Here is a 17,678-nt window from a genome sequence, read left to right as displayed (position 1 = left end):
TTCTACTTGTTGAAGGGATTTTCAGTTGTTCTGTATTTGGAGATATTTCTTTGAAGGCGTATCTTTGTGCCTCAGCAATGAATTTGATCAGTGATAACTAGCAGTCTTCAGATTTGCAATCTGATCTGGATCAGATTAGATAACAGCTTATGTGAAATTGAAACTTTGAACAATGAATCTTCATTTGAATCAAATGATAGTGATAAACCCATTTACTAATATATTAACATTACCTATAAACTCACATTCTGTGAAGATTTTACCAACTAATTCCAATGTACACTTGTGCATGATGTTAAGATTCATTGCATGGTGGAAAGGAGACAAATTCAAAGGAAATAACCACATTAATTACCTGATCTAGGCTTGAGACCAAAAGGAGCTGATGAGGGTTGAGTGGAGAAACCACCAGGTCTACCATCCTCCTGTGATAGAATGCAATATTATTTTTTAAACTAGGAGACAAGACCTTTACTCCTCTATGTTACAGACTGAGATGTGAGGATTGCGCAGTTAATTTTCACCCCACATCTCCAAAGGTCGTAACAATCGTTTAAATGTTTAACTTATCCACAAAACTGGCCAACCGTTTCCCTTTGATACTGTTATTCCCAGCATAAAAAGACTAACCAGGATTCTTTCAGTAAGCCAAAAAAAAAATTGACTTATAAATGATTTTTTAAAAACAAGTTAATAAACTGGTTAACATACAAGATGTAGTACAGAAGCATAACAATTTTGCCTTTTTAAAAAAAAATGATATTCAAATACCTCCTCCCCGCAGACACAAACAAACACAAAACAGGACAAAACAAACAGTCCCCTGCAGAAGCTAGAGGATAGGAACATTTTTTTTAAAAGGGTAAAATTCAAAGAAATCTCAACGCTGTTGATCCAACAGAATTCTGGTCACATTAGATCTGGAAGTTCTTACAGATGGGTTTTTTTTGGTGAAACTGTCCTTGACAACTTACTTATCACAACTTTGCGAACTCTCAAAAATGAGTTATTCTCAAGAGACATTTCTGAGGAAGATTCAACTCAAAGGTGGGACAGAGAGAGGGAAAGAGTCTTTTTCTTGCAGCCTGCTTCTAAGGCAACTCCTGCCACCCACACACACACTGCCTGAATTTTAAAGACAGATGTTCGAAGCACACTTCTCTTAGGCCAGGTGTTTTTAACCAAATCAGCAAGAGTCTTTAGCCTGGCAACAGCAGCTCTTTGTTAACTTAGATATACAAAGTTTCTCTTCCCTCTGCAGGTGTTCTCACTGGACATCTCTGTTGACCCGTGGTTTCTTGAAGAATAGCATATTCATGGCCCCTAATTAATCTTGCAAATTAAAAAAAAACTCAGGAGAAAGAATTTCCAAAATTCAACGTCCTTCAAATTTTCCAATAACAGGTTCCTCACATCACTTCAATTCTAAAACTTCCAGAAAATCAAACTCCAGTGACTCAAAAGTATTATTGTGATTTCTATTAGCATTTATTTATTTTTCAGATGTACATTACCCCATTCATATTGGCATTTATTCATGTGCACCAGTAAATGTCATCAGGCTATTCAACAGTAATGATCATTATACCAATCCTCATCCAATGTTCACACACACTTTGAGCAAGGGTGACGAAATAGAAAATCTAGAGCCAGAACACCTTATGTTCCCCTCCCACATACAGAGAGGAGGGCCTATTCTAATTTCCCCATCGCTACCCTAGTCAGGAAAGGTAGCATAGTGTTAATGTTACTTAACTAGTTATCCAGAAGACTGGACTAATGCTCCAGGGATACGAGTTCAAATCCTACTACAATAGCTAATATAATCTAAACTGGGATACCTGTTCCACAGACTAGTCAAGCAACAGCCTGACACATCATATTCACAGAACTATACCTTACAGCCAATGTCCCTGACTTCTCATCATACCCAGGTATGACCTATTGCACTGGTGGGACAGATTCACCAGAGGTGGCAGCAATAGTATACAGAAAGGAAGGAGTGGCCCCAGGAGTCCTCAACATTAAATCCAAACCCCATGGCATCAGGTCAAACATGCACAAGGAAACCTGATTACCACCCACTTCCCTCCTTCAGCTGATGAAATAGCACTCCTCTATGTTGAGCACCACTTAGAAGAAGCACTGAGAGTAGCAAGGGCACAGAATGCCCTTTGAGTGGGAACTTCAATGTCAAACACAGTGCACCTTGGTGGCGCCACTTTTTACAGGGCTGGTTGCGTTCTGAAGGACAAAGTTGCCAGACTGAGCCTGCGGCAGGTGACGAGATCGCCAGTGAGGAGTAAAAGCTACTCAAGCTCACCAATCTCTCTCTCAAAGCTGCATTTACTCATGAGAACAACAGTAGGATTGACCACTGCATGGTACATTCCTTTTAGAGATTAAGTCCCTCTCCATATTGAGGGCTTGTTCCAATGTATTGTGTGCCAATACACCATGTTCAACAAAAACCCCATAGGGGAGGCAACAGCATAATGGTATTGTCACTAGACTAATAATCCAGAGACCCAGGGTAATGCACAGCAGATGGTGGAATTTGAATTCAATAAAAATCTGGAATTAAAAGTCTAATGATGACCATGGAACCATTGTCGATTGTTATAAATGTCCTTTATGGAACAAAATCTGTCGTCCTTACCTGGTTTGGCCAACACGTGACTCCAGACCCACAGCAAAGTGGTTGACTCTTAAATGCCCTCTGAAATGTCCTAGCAAGCCACCCAGTTATAACAAACCGCTACAAAGTCTCAAAAGAGGAATGAAACTGGATGGGCCACCCAGTATTGACCTAAGCACTGGAAATGACAATGGCAATCTCAGCCTTGTCAAGCCTGCAAAGTCCTCCTTACCAACATTTGGGGGCTAGTGCCAAAACTGAGAGAGCTGTCCTACAGTCTAGTCAAGCAACAGCCTGACATAGTCATCCTCACTGAATCACACTTGACAATGTCCCAGACACCACCATCCATGGATATGTCCTGTCCCACCGGCAGGACAGGCCCAGCAGAATTGGTGGCACATTGGTATACAGTTGGGAGGGAGCTGCCCTGGGAGTCCTCAGCATCGACTCCGGACCCCGTGAAGTCTCATGGCATCAGGTCAAACATGGGCAAGGAAACCTCCTGCTCATTACCATGTACTGCCTTTCCTCAGCTGATGAATCAGTTCCCCTCTATGGTGAACACCACTTGCGGGAAGCACTGAATCTACTCTGGGTGGGGAACTTCACTTTCCATCACTAAGAGTGGCTCAGTAGCACCACTACTGACCGAGCCCTAAATAACATAGCTGCCTGACAGGGTCTGCAGCAGGTGGTGGTAGAACCAACAAGAGGGCAAAACATACTTGACCTCATCCTCATGAACCTGCCTGCCGCAGATGTATATGCCAATGACAGTACTGGTAGGAGGGACCACCGCACAGTCATTGTGAAGACGAAGACACGCCTTCACATTGAGGATACCCTCCATCGTGTTGTGTGGCTCTACCACCGTGCTAAATGGGATAGATTTTGAACAGATCTAGCAACTCAAGGTTGGGCATCCATGAGGCACTGTGGGCCATCAGCAGCAGCAGAATTGTACTCGAACACAATCTATATCCTCATGGCACAGCATATCTCCCACTCCACCATTACCATCAAGCCAGGGGATCACCCTGATTCAATGAAGAGTGCAGGAGGACACGCCAGGAGCAGCACCAGGCATACCTAAAAATGAGGTGTCAACCTGATGAATCTATAACACAGGGCTACATGTGTGCCAAACAGCATAAGCAGCAAGTGACAGACAGGGCCAAGCGATCCCACAACCAATGGGTCAGATCTAAGCTCAGCAGTCCTGCCACATCCAATCGTGAATGGTGGCGGACAATTAAACAACTCACTGGAGGAGGCAGCTCCATAAATATCCCTAACCTCAATCATGGGGGAGCCCAGATCATCAGTACAAAAGATAGAGCTGCTATAATGTTCAACCAGAAGTGCCGAGTGGATGATCTATCTCGGCCTCCTCCTCCGGAGGTCCCCAGCATCACAGATGCCAGTCTTCCAACAATTCGACTCACTCCACATGATATCAAGAAATGGCTAAGGCACTGGATACTGCAAAGGCTATGGGCCCTGATGATATTCCAGCAATAGTACTGAAGACTTGCTGCACCCATAGCTAAGCTGTTCCCGTATAGCTACAACAATGGCATCTACTCGGCTATGTGGAAAATTGCCCAGTTATGTCCTGTACACAGAAAAGCAGGACAAAACCAACCCGACCAATTACCACCCCATCAGTTTACGTTTGTAAAGTATGGAAGGGGTCATCAACAGTGCTATGAAGTGGCGCTTGCTTAGCGATAAGCTGCTCACTGACACCCAGTTTGGGTTCTGCCAGGGCAACTCAGCTTCTGACCTTGTTATAGCCTTGGTCCAAACATGGACAAAAGAGCTCAACTCCTGAGGTGAGGTGAGAGTGACTGCCCTTGACATCAAGGCAGCATCTGAGTGCGGCATCGAGGAGTCAATGGGAATCCAAATGCAGCAAGACCTGGACAATATCCAGCCTTGGGCTGACAAGTGGCAAGTAGCATTCACATGACACAAGTGTCAGGCAATGACCATCTTCACAAGAGAGAATCCAACTATCACCCCTTGATGTTCAATGGCATTACCATCACTAAATCCTCCACTATCAACATCCTGGGGGGTTACAATTGACCAGAAACTTAACTGGACTAGCCATATAAATACTGTGGCTACAAGAGCAAGTCAAAGGCTAGAAATCATGCGACGAGTAACTCAGTTCCTGACAACCCAAAGCCTGTCCACCATCTACAAGGCACAGATCAAGAGCGTGATGGAATATTCCGCAGTTGCCTGGATGAGTGCAGCTCACACAACACTCAAGAAGCTTGACACTGTCCAAGACACAGCAGCCCTCTTGATTGGTGCCACACCCACAAACATTCACTCCCTCAATCACCAATACATAGCAGCAGCATGTGCCATCTACAAGATGCACTGCAGGAATTCGCCAAGTCTCCTTCGACAGCACCTTCCACACACATGACCACTACCAACCAGAAGGACAAGGGCAGCAGATAGATGGGAACACCACCACCTGGAAGTTCCCCTCCAAGTCACTCACTATTCCGACTTGGAAATATATCACTGCTCCTTCAGAGTCGCTGGGTCAAAATTCTGGAATTCCCTTCCTAACAGCACTGTGGGTGTACCTACACCACATGGATTGTAGTGGTTCAAGAAGGCAGCTCACCACCACCTTCTTAAGGGTAACTAGGGATGGGCAATAAATGCCAGTCCAGCCAGCGAAGCCCACAACTCGTGAATGAATATTAAAAAAAAATGATGGCACTGCCCAGCACATCTGTACAAAAGACATGGCTGAAATGTTTGCAACCATCTTCAATCAGAGGTGCCGAGTCACTGCCACTGCCTTATCCTGAGATTACCAACATCAGATATGCTAGCATTCAGCCAAATCAATTCATTCCATGTGATATAATAAACAGCTCAGCTTACTGGATAAAACAAAGGCTATGGGGCCCTGTCATGAAGCTATTAATGTATATATTATTGTAAAATGTTTATTCTTTTAAAATTGAGGTTTAGTCTGTGCGTGTCTTAATTGAATTAAAGCCAGCTACTCTGGGTGCTTTGATGTGTACTAGTTTTGATATGTAAGAACTAGCGTGCATTTGCATTTTTTTGAATCGAGCATTCAAGAAGTGGGATGAAAACTACTACCTAGCTAGCAGATACTAAGCATTATGTTTATATTGCTAATAAAGTTGGTACTACGAAAGGGGTTTTATTGTTAAAAGGTGGAGTTCAAAGAGGCTAGTGATATAATGAAAATTTACATTCAATGAGCGGTACTAGGTATAACTTCAACAGTTGTGTGCGCGCAGAGCAGAGGCAATTAAGATCAAAGCCTGTAGGCCTACCACGGTGTCTGCAAGGAACCAAAGTGAAAGGAACCTCATTTTGAATTTGTACGGTGAAAATGCTTTGCTGGTGTCTGGTTAAGTCTATGGGCTGCTGTTGCCTTAATGGAGATTAGTTTGGGAATTTGTTAAAAGTTACGATCATAGTAATTTGTAGCCATGTCTATATATATTTTAACCTGTATAAATTAATAAAATTTTTCATTTAGTTTAATGTAAAACCTTGAGAACTAGTGGTCTGATTCCTGAATTTAGAGTTGCATCTCAAACATAACACAAAAAAATTTAAAGGTTATGACCATTGTTTAAAGTTTCCCTCTGGGATTTTTAAATAACTCAGCTTTACCAACTGCTCGGTCATAACAGGCCCCAACAACATACCAGCTGTAGTGCCGAAAAATATTACTCCGGAACTAGCTGTGCTACTAGCCAAGCTGTGCCAGTATAGCCACAACTTTGGCATCTACCTGATGGTATGGAAGACTGTCAGGATAAGTCCCGTCCACACAAAGAATGATAAATCAGATCCAGCCAATGAGCACCCTATCAATCTGCTCTCAATCATCAAAGTGATAAAAGGAGTTATTGATAGTGTTGTCAAGTGGCAATTACCTACCTCTATCCTGTTCACCGATGCTCAGTTGAGTTCCGCCAGGACCTCTCAGCTCCAGACATCACTATAATCTTGTTCCAACATGCACAAAAGAGCTGGATTCCAGAGGTGAAATGCAAGTGACTGCCCTTGACATCAAAGCTGTATTTTACCAAATGTGACATCAAGAACCTGAGCAAAATTGAAGTCAATTGGACTCAGGGGAAATGTCTTCTGGCTGGAATCATACCTAGCAAAATGAAACATGGTTGTTGTTGTTGGAGGCCAATCATCTTATCTCCAGGACATCGTTACGGAAGCTCCTCAGGGTAGTGTTGGGGCCCAACCAACTTCACGTGCTTCAAAGAATTTCCCTCCATCATAAGGTTAGAAGTGGGGATATTCACCGATGATTGCAGTGTCCATTTCCATTTGTAACTCCTCAGATAATGAATCAGTCTGTGCCACATATAGGAACACCTGGACAACATTCAGACTTGGATTGATAGGTAGCAAGTAACATGTATACCACACAAATACCAGGGAATGGCCATCTTAAACAAAAGGAAATCTAATTATCATCCCTTCATGTTCAATGACATTACGATCACTCAATCCTTTACCACCGACATCCTGGGAGTCACCAGTGACTAGAAACTTAACAGGACCATGCACAAATGCTGTGGTTAAAAAAGCAGGACACAGGCTGGAAATTCTGGGATGAATATCTCACCTCGACTTCTCAAGGCTCGTACGCCACTTACAAAGCACAAGTCAGGAGTATGATGGAATATTCGCCACTTTCCTGGGTGATTGCAGTTCCAACAACACTGAACAAGCTCAATACTATCCAGGACAAAGCAGCCCACTTTATTGGCATCCTATCGACCACCAGCACACCACGGCTGCAGTGTGCACATTTACGAAACATACCGCATCAACTCATCACAGCTCCTTTGACAGCAAAAAACTTGCAACCTTTACCACCTAGAAGATCAAGGGGAGTAAGCAGATGGGGGGGGGGGTTCATACCATCACCTCAAGTTCCCCTCCAAGTCATATACCCATCCCGCCTTCCTGCACTTTCAATAGTTCAAAATCCTGAAACTCCCTCTCTAACAGCACTGTGGGTATATGTGCACCACATGGACTGCAGTGGTTTAAGATAGCTCACCACAACCTTCTCAAAGGCAATCAGGAAGGCGCAATAAATGCTGACCTTACTAGGGACACCCACAATGCACGAGTAAATAAAGGCGGCTTTAATCATCTTGGTCTGTATGATTCAGCTACTCAATGGAAGAACCTGCTGAGCTATCAGGGGAGTTTAAGGGTATTACATTTAAATTTGATTTCAAGCCCAACAGTGGCAGCTGAATTGTTATAGCAGGTTTGATGCATCACCCGGAATGGTAGACTCTAACTTTCTTGTTTTGGCCCTGTAGTTCTCCACTAAGTAGAGGTACTGTACTTCCCAGGGGAAAGAAACAACCTAACAAATTGAGGAAATGATCCCGAGCTACTTTCATTCACCTAGTTGTTAGTTACACAGCAGCATTGTTCCAGAGCACAGTAAGTCATTTTCTCTTTATCTGAGCCCAGGAATGGCGCAGGGGAGACAGGAACACAACTTGGGAAAGGGATTTAGATTTGGTATTATTTTGTTTTCTCCTAATTTCCTGTTTACAGCTGACATGAAAATGAGTGTAAAACAAATATGAACTTCATATTATGTATAAGCTGTTTCAAAGCAAATGACAAAAAGAACCAAAAACTGAAGGGACGTAGAAAGATAATCCACTGAACCTGATGAAGTGCAGTATTGATGAATTCACTCTAAGGTGTGATCTTTGTAATCTTAGTGAAAGAGCGTGAAAGAATTAAGTCAGTAATGATAACAAATAAATGCAGTAACAATACCTCAAATGACACACTGGATATGATCAGGGCCTGAGGTAATGAAAGGATGGTCTGAACAGAAGATGGTGAAGGCATGACTGTAGTTTCATTATCTGGCTGTAGGAGTGAAAACAGAATAAATTAAATGGAGGAAAGATTACAGATAATTTCAGGAAACTTATTCCTCCATCTATTTGAAGTGAAATGGAAAAACTTCAAGGGAGGTACCAGACAAAAAATAGCTTTGTTTTAACATTTTCTCTCTCTTAAGATCTGCCATTTCACACCTTTCTTTATATAAGGAGCTGCTAGGTATTGACTGAGTACCGGGGAGGAAAGGGAGAATGCGAAAGGGCAGAGGAGACATATTTCTCAGAGGAGAAGAGATGATGCCTCCATTTTGTTTTGAGGAAAAGTAACACGCGAAACTCAAGTGAAAGGAGGTATGATCGCTTTTCTTCTCATTATTTACAGTAGCAATATCATGCAGCCAGCCCTAAAATTTTATTCAAAAATTCTAATGTTAATTCTTGAACAAATTAAGATTTTCAACGCCAAAGTACACAGTACATTCTGCAATCAAATTCATTAACTGTATACAGGTTTTCATTAGTTCACTTTATGTGGGGTGACCAAGTCTTTAACCAATTAAATAGTTGCGAGGATCAGAGGGACCTTGGTGTGCATGTCCACCGGTCACTTAAGGTAGCAGGACAGGCAGATAAAAGGTGGTTAAGAAGGTATATGGGATTCCTGCCTTTATTAGCTGAGGCGTAGAATATAAGAGCAGGGAGGTTTTGCTGGAACTGTATAAAACACTGGTTAGGCCACAGCTAGAGAATTGCATGCAGTTCTGGAATCTTCATTATAGGAAGGATGTGATTGCACTAGAGAGAGTACAGAGGAGATTTACCAGGATGTTACCTGGGCTGGAGAATTTTAGTTATGAGGAGAGATTGGATTGACTGGGGTTATTTTCCCTGGAGCAGAGGAGATTGAGGGGGGACATGATTGAGGTGTAAAAAATTATGAGGGGCATAAATAGGGTAGATAGGAAGGAACTTTTCCCCTTGGTGGAGGGATCAATAACCAGTGGGCATAAATTTAAGGTAAGGGGCTGGAGGTTTAGAGAGGATGTGAAGAAGAATTTTTTCACCCAGAGGGTGGTGGGAATCTGGAACTCACTGCCTGAAAGGGAGGTAGAGGCAGAAACCCTCATAACATTTCAGAAGTATTTGGATGTGCACGTGTGATGCCATGGCATACAAGGCTATGGGCCTAGTGTTGGAAAACGGGATTAGAATAGTTAGGCAATTGTTTGGCCAGCACAGACTTGATGAGCCAAAGGGCCTTTTTGTGTGCTGTAGACCTCTATGACTAATTTGCTTAATAGCATACTAAACATAGCATCAAGTTATCAAAAGTGTATGTATAGGTGTGTGATGCTATGCAGCAAAACACACTGCAAATTCCATTTATATTTCAATAGGATCCCTTTCAGTTTGGCTCATGATGAGTAAGATATCTTGCAAAACTAAAGAGATGGCTGCCCCAAGTCTATGTCTGTGCTGAAATGCACTAAACTACCTGCTGAGTATATGCAGAGTTCTGGTCAACAATTAAAACCTGTCAAATCTCCCCAGCATTAAACCCATTAAACAATGCCTTTTTCCTGGTTGAACACCCATTTTTTAACCTGTAAGTCTTTCTAATCATGATGATTTTAATCTGGAAGAGCATATACTGCCTCAACTTTTGTGCTCTCTTGCCATCACCTTCCCCATATTTTATTGAAAAGAAATTTTGTGATAAATTTCCTCACAATTGAGTTCATAGGTATTTTATTGGCCAACTGAAGAGGCAAATATACTAATGAAAGCACCAATTTTTCTGTAAACCCCTAGTCTACATCTAAAAAAAAAACACTACACTCAGGATGCTGAGAAAATCACTCAGTTTGAAAGGGAGTTGAGGCAGAGCTTCGTACCATTCCTCAATGTGACTCAAATACTGCACTAAACAAGTGGTTCAGTTATTGTAAGGTTTTATTTTTAAAAAACAAATGGCAACTTCGTTTTCACAATTATTCTACATGCTGACATTCAGGGTCACTTGAAGCGAAATATAATCAAGGACACAATCTCAATATTGCTCTGCATAAAGTACCAGAATTCAGAATCGCAACAGTGTGATCTTTTGGAGGCAAAACAGATGTACAATATCCACTTGATAACTTCTACTGCACCCTACACACAGTATCTAGGGTAAAGATTATGAAAACAGGGTAGAGCATGCATGTTCTAATTTAAAATTAGAAAACATAGGGGCATTGTTCAAACAGTGCAGTTGAAACAGGTTCCTTAAGATGTTGCCAAATTAAATCCAGTGGCAATAAACTGCTCCAAGGGCATAACTGAAATTGGAACTGCATCTGCAAATGCTAAGCATCTCAATGATCCAAGTGAATGTTAGAAATTCTCTCTAATATTTACACAATATAGTTCCTGTGAAGGTTTGCAAGTTTATTCACTTGCATTGTATTATCAAACTAGTTGAGGATGAGGGGTTAAGTACTATTCTGCTTGGCATTGTTAATGACTAAGAAGCTCTTTTGCTGTTTTGAATTAAAATAATCTGGTGACTGGGCTGTTAATCACCCTAAACACAATAAGGGTAAGATGTAAATAGAAAAAAGTGTTAACAGTTAAGAGAGCACAAAGCTAATGAAGGTTGATGCAATTCATGTCAGCTCATAAAAGCAACAGGAATAGCAACCTTTAAGTTCAACTGTTTCAGGTTAAATTGAAAATGTCAATTGGAATCAATTAATTTTACAACATAAACAAACATAACACTTTTAAACCATTATAGCTATATAGATAAAGTTCTAAGGTTAATAATATTTTGAACATGAAGTTAAATACATACCTCATTTTCATATTCAAATTCTTCTTTATTCTTCTTTGAAGATTTTAACTGTCAACACAGGAAAGTTTAGAGAGTCACATTTTATTAAATATAATTTTTTTGTTAAATACAGGCATTACTTGCTAAGTTGAAAGCAAAATACTGTGGATGCTGGAAATCTAGAACATTACTTTCTAAGTGTCTAGAATATAAGGTACTGTAAGCACAGTCATTGCAGGAGTTTTAAGAAAAGGGCAGCCCAAGAGATTGACAGTAACAAAGGGATACATTGCTGTTGTTGCCCACCCATTTTTTTGATCGAAACAAAACAACTTTGTTCGTAGCCATTTTAGAAGAGAATGAAAGTCTCCTCTGGCAATGAAGCTCTTAAAAAGGCTCATTCTGGACAATGGGCATGATGGGCTAAATGGCCTCCTTCTGTGCTGTAACAATTCTGTACAACTCCAGTAACAGTGGCAATGGAGGTGGTAAATTTGCTGGACTGACCAGAGACTTAAGATGCTCTTGTCAGTATCAATCACAATCAAGCACAAAGATTGGGCAGAATTACGGACCCTGAATCATTTTTGCTCGTCTAAGAAAGCTAATGTAGAACACGATTTAAGCAGCAAACATTTTCAGGGCATTATGAGGAACACTCCATCATCACAGAATTCTCCGTTTGATTGGTAGCAAAGTACTTCTATGCACAAGCACCAATGGAGCTTCAATATCCCTAAAGCCGAGATAGTCTAATAAGCCTAAGTCTAAGTTTGGAACATATATGTGGTCACGCAATAATGAAAGGGAATGTTATCCTTGATAATCACAATCAATTCTCAACCAGGACTTTACAATAGCAAAAAAACACTTAGTCAGAATAATTACTGGACATTGAATCTAAGTCACCTTCCAGAGAATCACAAAATTGTTACAGTGCAGAAGGAGCCCATTTGCCCATCATGTCTTCACCAGCTCCCCCAACGAACAACTCACATAGTTCCATTCTCCTGCCTTCTACATGTAACCCTGCACACACTCTTTTCAGGTAACAATAATTCCCTTTTGAATGCTTCAATTGAACCTGCCTTCACAACATTCTCAGGCAAAGCCTAACCACACATTGCATGAAAAAGTTTTTTCCTCATTTCACTATTGCTTCTTTTACTAATTACTTCAAATCTTTGCCCTTTGGTTCTCGATCCTTTCATGAGTAGGAACAGTTTCTCCCTATTGACTCTGTCCAGACCATTCATGGTTTTGAATACCTCTATCAAATCTCCCCTCAGCCTTTTTTCCTCTAAGGAAAACAGTCCTAACTTCATGATTGAAATTCCTCATCCCAGGAACAATTCTCATGAATCTTTTCTGCACTCTCTCCATTGCCTTCACATCCTTCCTAAAGCATGGCGTCCAGAACTGGACTTAGAGTTAACTGAAGCCAAGCTAGTGACTTATACAGTTCAACATAACCTCCTTGCTCTTGTACTCTATGACCCTAATAATGAAGCCCAGCATACATATGCTTTAATAAGTGCGCTCTCAACCTGTCCTGCAACCTTCAATGACTTATGCACATATACACACAGATCCCTCTGCTCCTGCACCCTGTTTAGAGTTGTACCCCTATTTTATACTGTCTCTCCATGTTCTTTCTACCAAAATGAATCACTTCACATTTCTCTGCTTTGAACTTCATCTGCCACCTGTCCATCCATTCCACCAACTTGTCAATGTCCTTTTGAAGTTTTACACTAACCTCCTCACAGTTCACAATACTTCCAAGTTTTGTACCACCCACAAACATTGAAAATTGTGCCCTTTACACCAAGATATAGGTCATTAAAATTATTGTAGAGTAATCCAGTCAGTCCCACTGCCCTGCTCCATAACATACACCTGCAAGTTTATTTCCTTCAAGTGCCTATCCAATTTCTTTTGGAATTGATTGTCTCCAATTCCATCATCCTCATAGGCAGCAAGTTCCAATCATTATCACTCGCTGCATTGAAACGTTGTATCTCTTGCCCAAAACCTGAAAGCTGTGCCACTTAGTCTCTGTACAATCGACTAAAGGGAACAGCTTTTCTTTGCCTTATCAAAACTTTTCTTTTACGCCTTTACCAAATCTCCCCTCAACCTCCTTTGTGCCAATGAGAGCAAGCCCAGCTTCTCCAATCTAATGTTGTAGCTAAATCCCTTCATCCCTGGAACCATTCTGGCAAATCTCCTCTACACCCTCTTCATAACTTTCCTAAATTGCTGTGAGCAGAACTGGATGCAGTACTCTAGCTGTGGCCTAATCAGAGCATTATAAAGGTTCAGCATAGCTCTCCTGCTTTTGTACTCAATGTCCCTATTTATTAAGTTCAAGGCCCCTCATGTTTTGCTAACCACTCTCCCAATATGTGCTGCAACTTTCAAAAATTGGTGTATAAGCAGCCCCAGGACTCTCTGTCCCTACACACTCTTCAGAACTGTGCCTTTAAATCTATACTGCCTCTCCCGATCACTTCTGCTAAAATGCATCACCTCACATTTTTCTTTATTAAATTCGATCTGCCACTTGTCTGCCCATTCTGCTAGCCTATGTCCTGCTGTCAATTAGTATGACCCTCATATATTTTCCATCTTCCTGATGCCACAAAATTTCTTTCATGTTTGTAGCCAAATATAAGAGACCTGGATAACTGCAACAACTCAGTCAACAACCTCATTCAATGCAACTTGCATCTGTGATTTAACTAGAGGGTAATCTTACCATCTGATGCAACTCCAGTGCCAGGCCTCAAAGCAACAGATCTCTGCTGCGCCACTGAACATTTAGTCCTTATTTTACTTCATTACCACAACTTTCCCTATCCTGGTGAGCTTCAAGTCTTGGTTGATCAACTTGAATTTACGTAGCACCTTTAAAATGGTACAACGTCCCAAGTTGCTTTACCAAATAATGACCAAACAAACAAACTGAGCCACATAAGGCTGGTAGCCAAAAGCTTGGTAAGAGGTAGGTTTTCCAGAGCATCTTTACGAGGAAAGAGAAGAGGAGGGGTGGAGAGATTTAGGGAGGAATTCCAAAGCTTAGGGCTCAGGCAGCCAAAGGCACAAATACTAATCTTGGAGTGTTTCAAATCTGAGATGTGCAAGACGCAAGAATTGGAGGAGTGCAGAGATCTCATTGCCTCCTCCAGCTCTACAAGTCTTAGGGCTAGGGAGGAGTGAGGCATTGGCAGCATTTGAAAACAAGAAACAAACACAGATCAGCAAGTATGGGGTAATGGGTAAATGGGGCTTGGTGAGTATTGAGATGCAGGCTGAAGTTTTGGATGAGCTTAAGTTTACAAAAAGTGGAAGATGGGAGCCTGCCCAGGGATGAATTAGAATAGTTTAGTCCAGAGGCAGCAAAGGTATTATGAGGGTTTTGGCAGCAAACAAGCTGAGGCAGGAGTGGTGATATTACAGCGGTGGAAATAGGTGGCCTGATTGATGATGTGGACATGTGGTTAGGAGGTCACCTCAGAGTCAGATATGGGTGGAGAACCATCTGGTTCAGCAGGGAGAGGAATGGAGCTTGTGACACTGAACACAGCAATGATCAGCGGTACTAGTTTAACTGTTATAGTGTAAGTGGATGGAGGTTGTATGTTGCACAATGTAAGAAACCTAGAGAAGCCCAACTTCAAGTCTTCTTGCTAATTAATAAGAACTAGCTTAAACACTATGATTGTACTATCCTTTATTTTCATTGTTATATTGACTACACTTTTAACCAGTTTGCGATACACTTTGGATAAAAACAGTTGAGGTGACTAGACAGGAAATTTAGGTTTAGGCCTTCATTGGCCAACTGTTTTATTTGCTGGAAAGGTATAAAAGAGGTCAAATGGTAAAACAGCCCTGATGTCCTGCCCAATATTTACCCCCGAATCAACGTAACAAAAACAGATTATCTTGTCATTGTCACGTTGCTGTTTTAGCGCGTTTACAGAGTGCAAATTAGCTGTGCTTCTCCTACATTACAACAGTGACTACATTTCAAAAAGTGCTTCATTCGCTGTAAAGCACTCCAGAGGTCATGAAAAGTGCTATATAAATGTAAGCCTTTCTTTAATCAAACACCCAGCAAAAAAAATCTTCATAGACCTTTATATGATCTTTTCTCATCTGTTTAATATGTCGCCTTTCTTCATGACGCCATTTTACATGCTGCTGTGTCTCAGTGTATTTATGTTCTGTATTAGTTAGATCCTGTTTTTTCTCAATCTCTCCAGAAAAGCCTGTAGACTGTAATGATTAAAGAAAAGCTTTAGACAAACGGTTGGAGAAATATATAAAATTATGCAAACTACCAGTAAAACACAGAAATAAAAAATTATAACCATTATCAAAACATATTACAACTACCACAAAAGCTCTGCTCTGAATTCAGTTAATATTTTGACTAAAATTGTAAAATGAACACAATCAATACACAAAACTCATTACAAGAACATTTTGCTATTTAATTGTGCTTATAACACACAATAGATAACGGAGCTTCTACATCCACATTTGTAGAGGTGGTGTGGAATAAGGCATTTAATGAAAAAAGGATAACAAAGAGTACATTTTGTGTACAACTGTAGTTGTCCCTATTAGGCTGAAAAGGTAAAACTAACAGAAAATTGACACGTTTTAAAAAAAATTACTCTGTAGTTCTACAAGTAAGCATGCGTTATAGTGTCAATACTGTCTTACATAGAAGACCGATACAAGCAGAAACCTCAGGGAATGTGAAAATTGACCTCCATTCACAGGCGGTGCCTTCTAATCACTATCTCATCTTACATGTGAAGATTAGTTAAAGATAAGTTTAAGCCAAACTCCAATTCTCACCTGTGTCCATCAAATATCTAACTGACTCATTCCATCAGATTAACACAATGTCAATTGGGAAAATAATAGTGGACCACTAAGATCTAGGACATGAAGGCAGTAATGCTCCAATATACTTTCTAAGTGAGCATCACCAACTCAGTCAGGGAAAGAGTGAAAGGGACATGTATTGTAAGTGACGACTGACAAGAAAAAAAAACTTCTATAAGTCCATCTATTATATATCAAATTTGGTACAAACAGCACAGTTAGAGTGGACAGGATAAAATTGTTTCACTTGATGGAGAATTCTAGAACCAGGGGACATAGATTCAAGATAAGCGGCAGAAGGTGTAGGGGGGACATGAGGAAGAACATTTTTACGCAGAGGGTAGTGGGTGTCTGGAATTCGCTGCCCAAGTTGGTGGTAGAGGCAGAAACTTTAAACTCTTTTAAAAAATACCTGGATCTGCACCTAAAGTGCTGTAAACTGCAGGGCTATGGGCCGGGTGCAGGAAGGTAGGATTAGAAAGGGCACCTGGGAGTCCTCGGGTTGGCATGGATAAGATGGGCCGAATGGCCTCCATCTGTGCTGTAACTTTTCAATGGTTCCAAGACTCTAAGTGAAAACCAGAGTGGTTTTGCTCCTTCAGGCAACATTGCAATAGTTATCTTCAATGTTAAAGGTGTCACAAACAATAGTTGGCATTTTATTATAAGCTTCTATTACTTGGTGGTTGCATAACCTGGTCAATGGTTGTCCCCAAAATCACCCAAAATGCGTTAAGTGTTTCAATCCTTCATTTTATTGAATAGTAACTAAGTTCCTAATATTCAAAATAAAGCTTTAAAGAAACGAGCTGCATATTCCACAGTAACACGATCAAATGTATCCACTGTATTGTCTTTTAATGCCGTCCATAAAATGTTTAACTTGAAGCCCTCAACCTCCTGCAAAAGCCTGAAATTGAACTTGATATTTTGTTTGGATAATACTACAGACTTTTGAAATAGTATACGTAATTTTTTTTTAGTGGAAATAGATCTAATAAGGCATTTAGAATTAAGGAGTGCCACACCAGGGGAAAATTATGAAAGTTTTTTTTTAGGTTTTTCCAGTAAATAACTCAAGATTGCTAGAGAGCTGCAGCTCATATCCCAACGAGCAATAGAAATAGTTATGCATTCATAAGTTTTAGACCCAGCAATTTAACCACCAGTTTGATGTTTGTATCAGTTTCAAAACTGCTCCTTTTCCTTTTAGGGGTATTAATGCTGTATTTTCCATTTAGTTACCTAATTAATTTGTTATTCCAAGTTTTTAATGTAGCCCTATCCTATTACGTAAGGAGTGAGATTTTCAATAAAGCTTTCAATCTTTCCAAGTACAGAAATGAACTTATAATATTTCAATTTTGTTAGTCTGACATTTAAAATAAAAGTT

At 40.7% G+C, this 17,678-nt stretch overlaps 1 protein-coding gene across 8 annotated transcripts in view; it reads right to left on the bottom strand.

The window, feature by feature from the left end:
- Positions 1-17,678, bottom strand: part of lrch2 (leucine-rich repeats and calponin homology (CH) domain containing 2) — a 134,235-nt gene that overhangs the window by 28,085 nt on the left and 88,472 nt on the right. For 7 of the 8 annotated variants that reach the window (XM_041194720.1, XM_041194719.1, XM_041194723.1 and 4 more), the window contains 4 exons: positions 15,524-15,664; positions 11,402-11,449; positions 8,495-8,590; positions 356-425 (listed from right to left, as the gene is read on the bottom strand). In XM_041194720.1, the coding sequence (XP_041050654.1) occupies positions 356-425; positions 8,495-8,590; positions 11,402-11,449; positions 15,524-15,664 (355 nt within the window). Of the gene's footprint in view, positions 1-355; positions 426-6,811; positions 7,055-8,494; positions 8,591-11,401; positions 11,450-15,523; positions 15,665-17,678 lie in introns of those variants that run through there. The other variant, XM_041194727.1, reaches the window with a different exon arrangement.

The sequence above is a fragment of the Carcharodon carcharias genome, chromosome 9 (genome assembly GCF_017639515.1).
Source record: "Carcharodon carcharias isolate sCarCar2 chromosome 9, sCarCar2.pri, whole genome shotgun sequence".
NCBI lineage: Eukaryota > Metazoa > Chordata > Chondrichthyes > Lamniformes > Lamnidae > Carcharodon > Carcharodon carcharias.
This window is presented reverse-complemented; position numbering and strand designations above follow the sequence as displayed.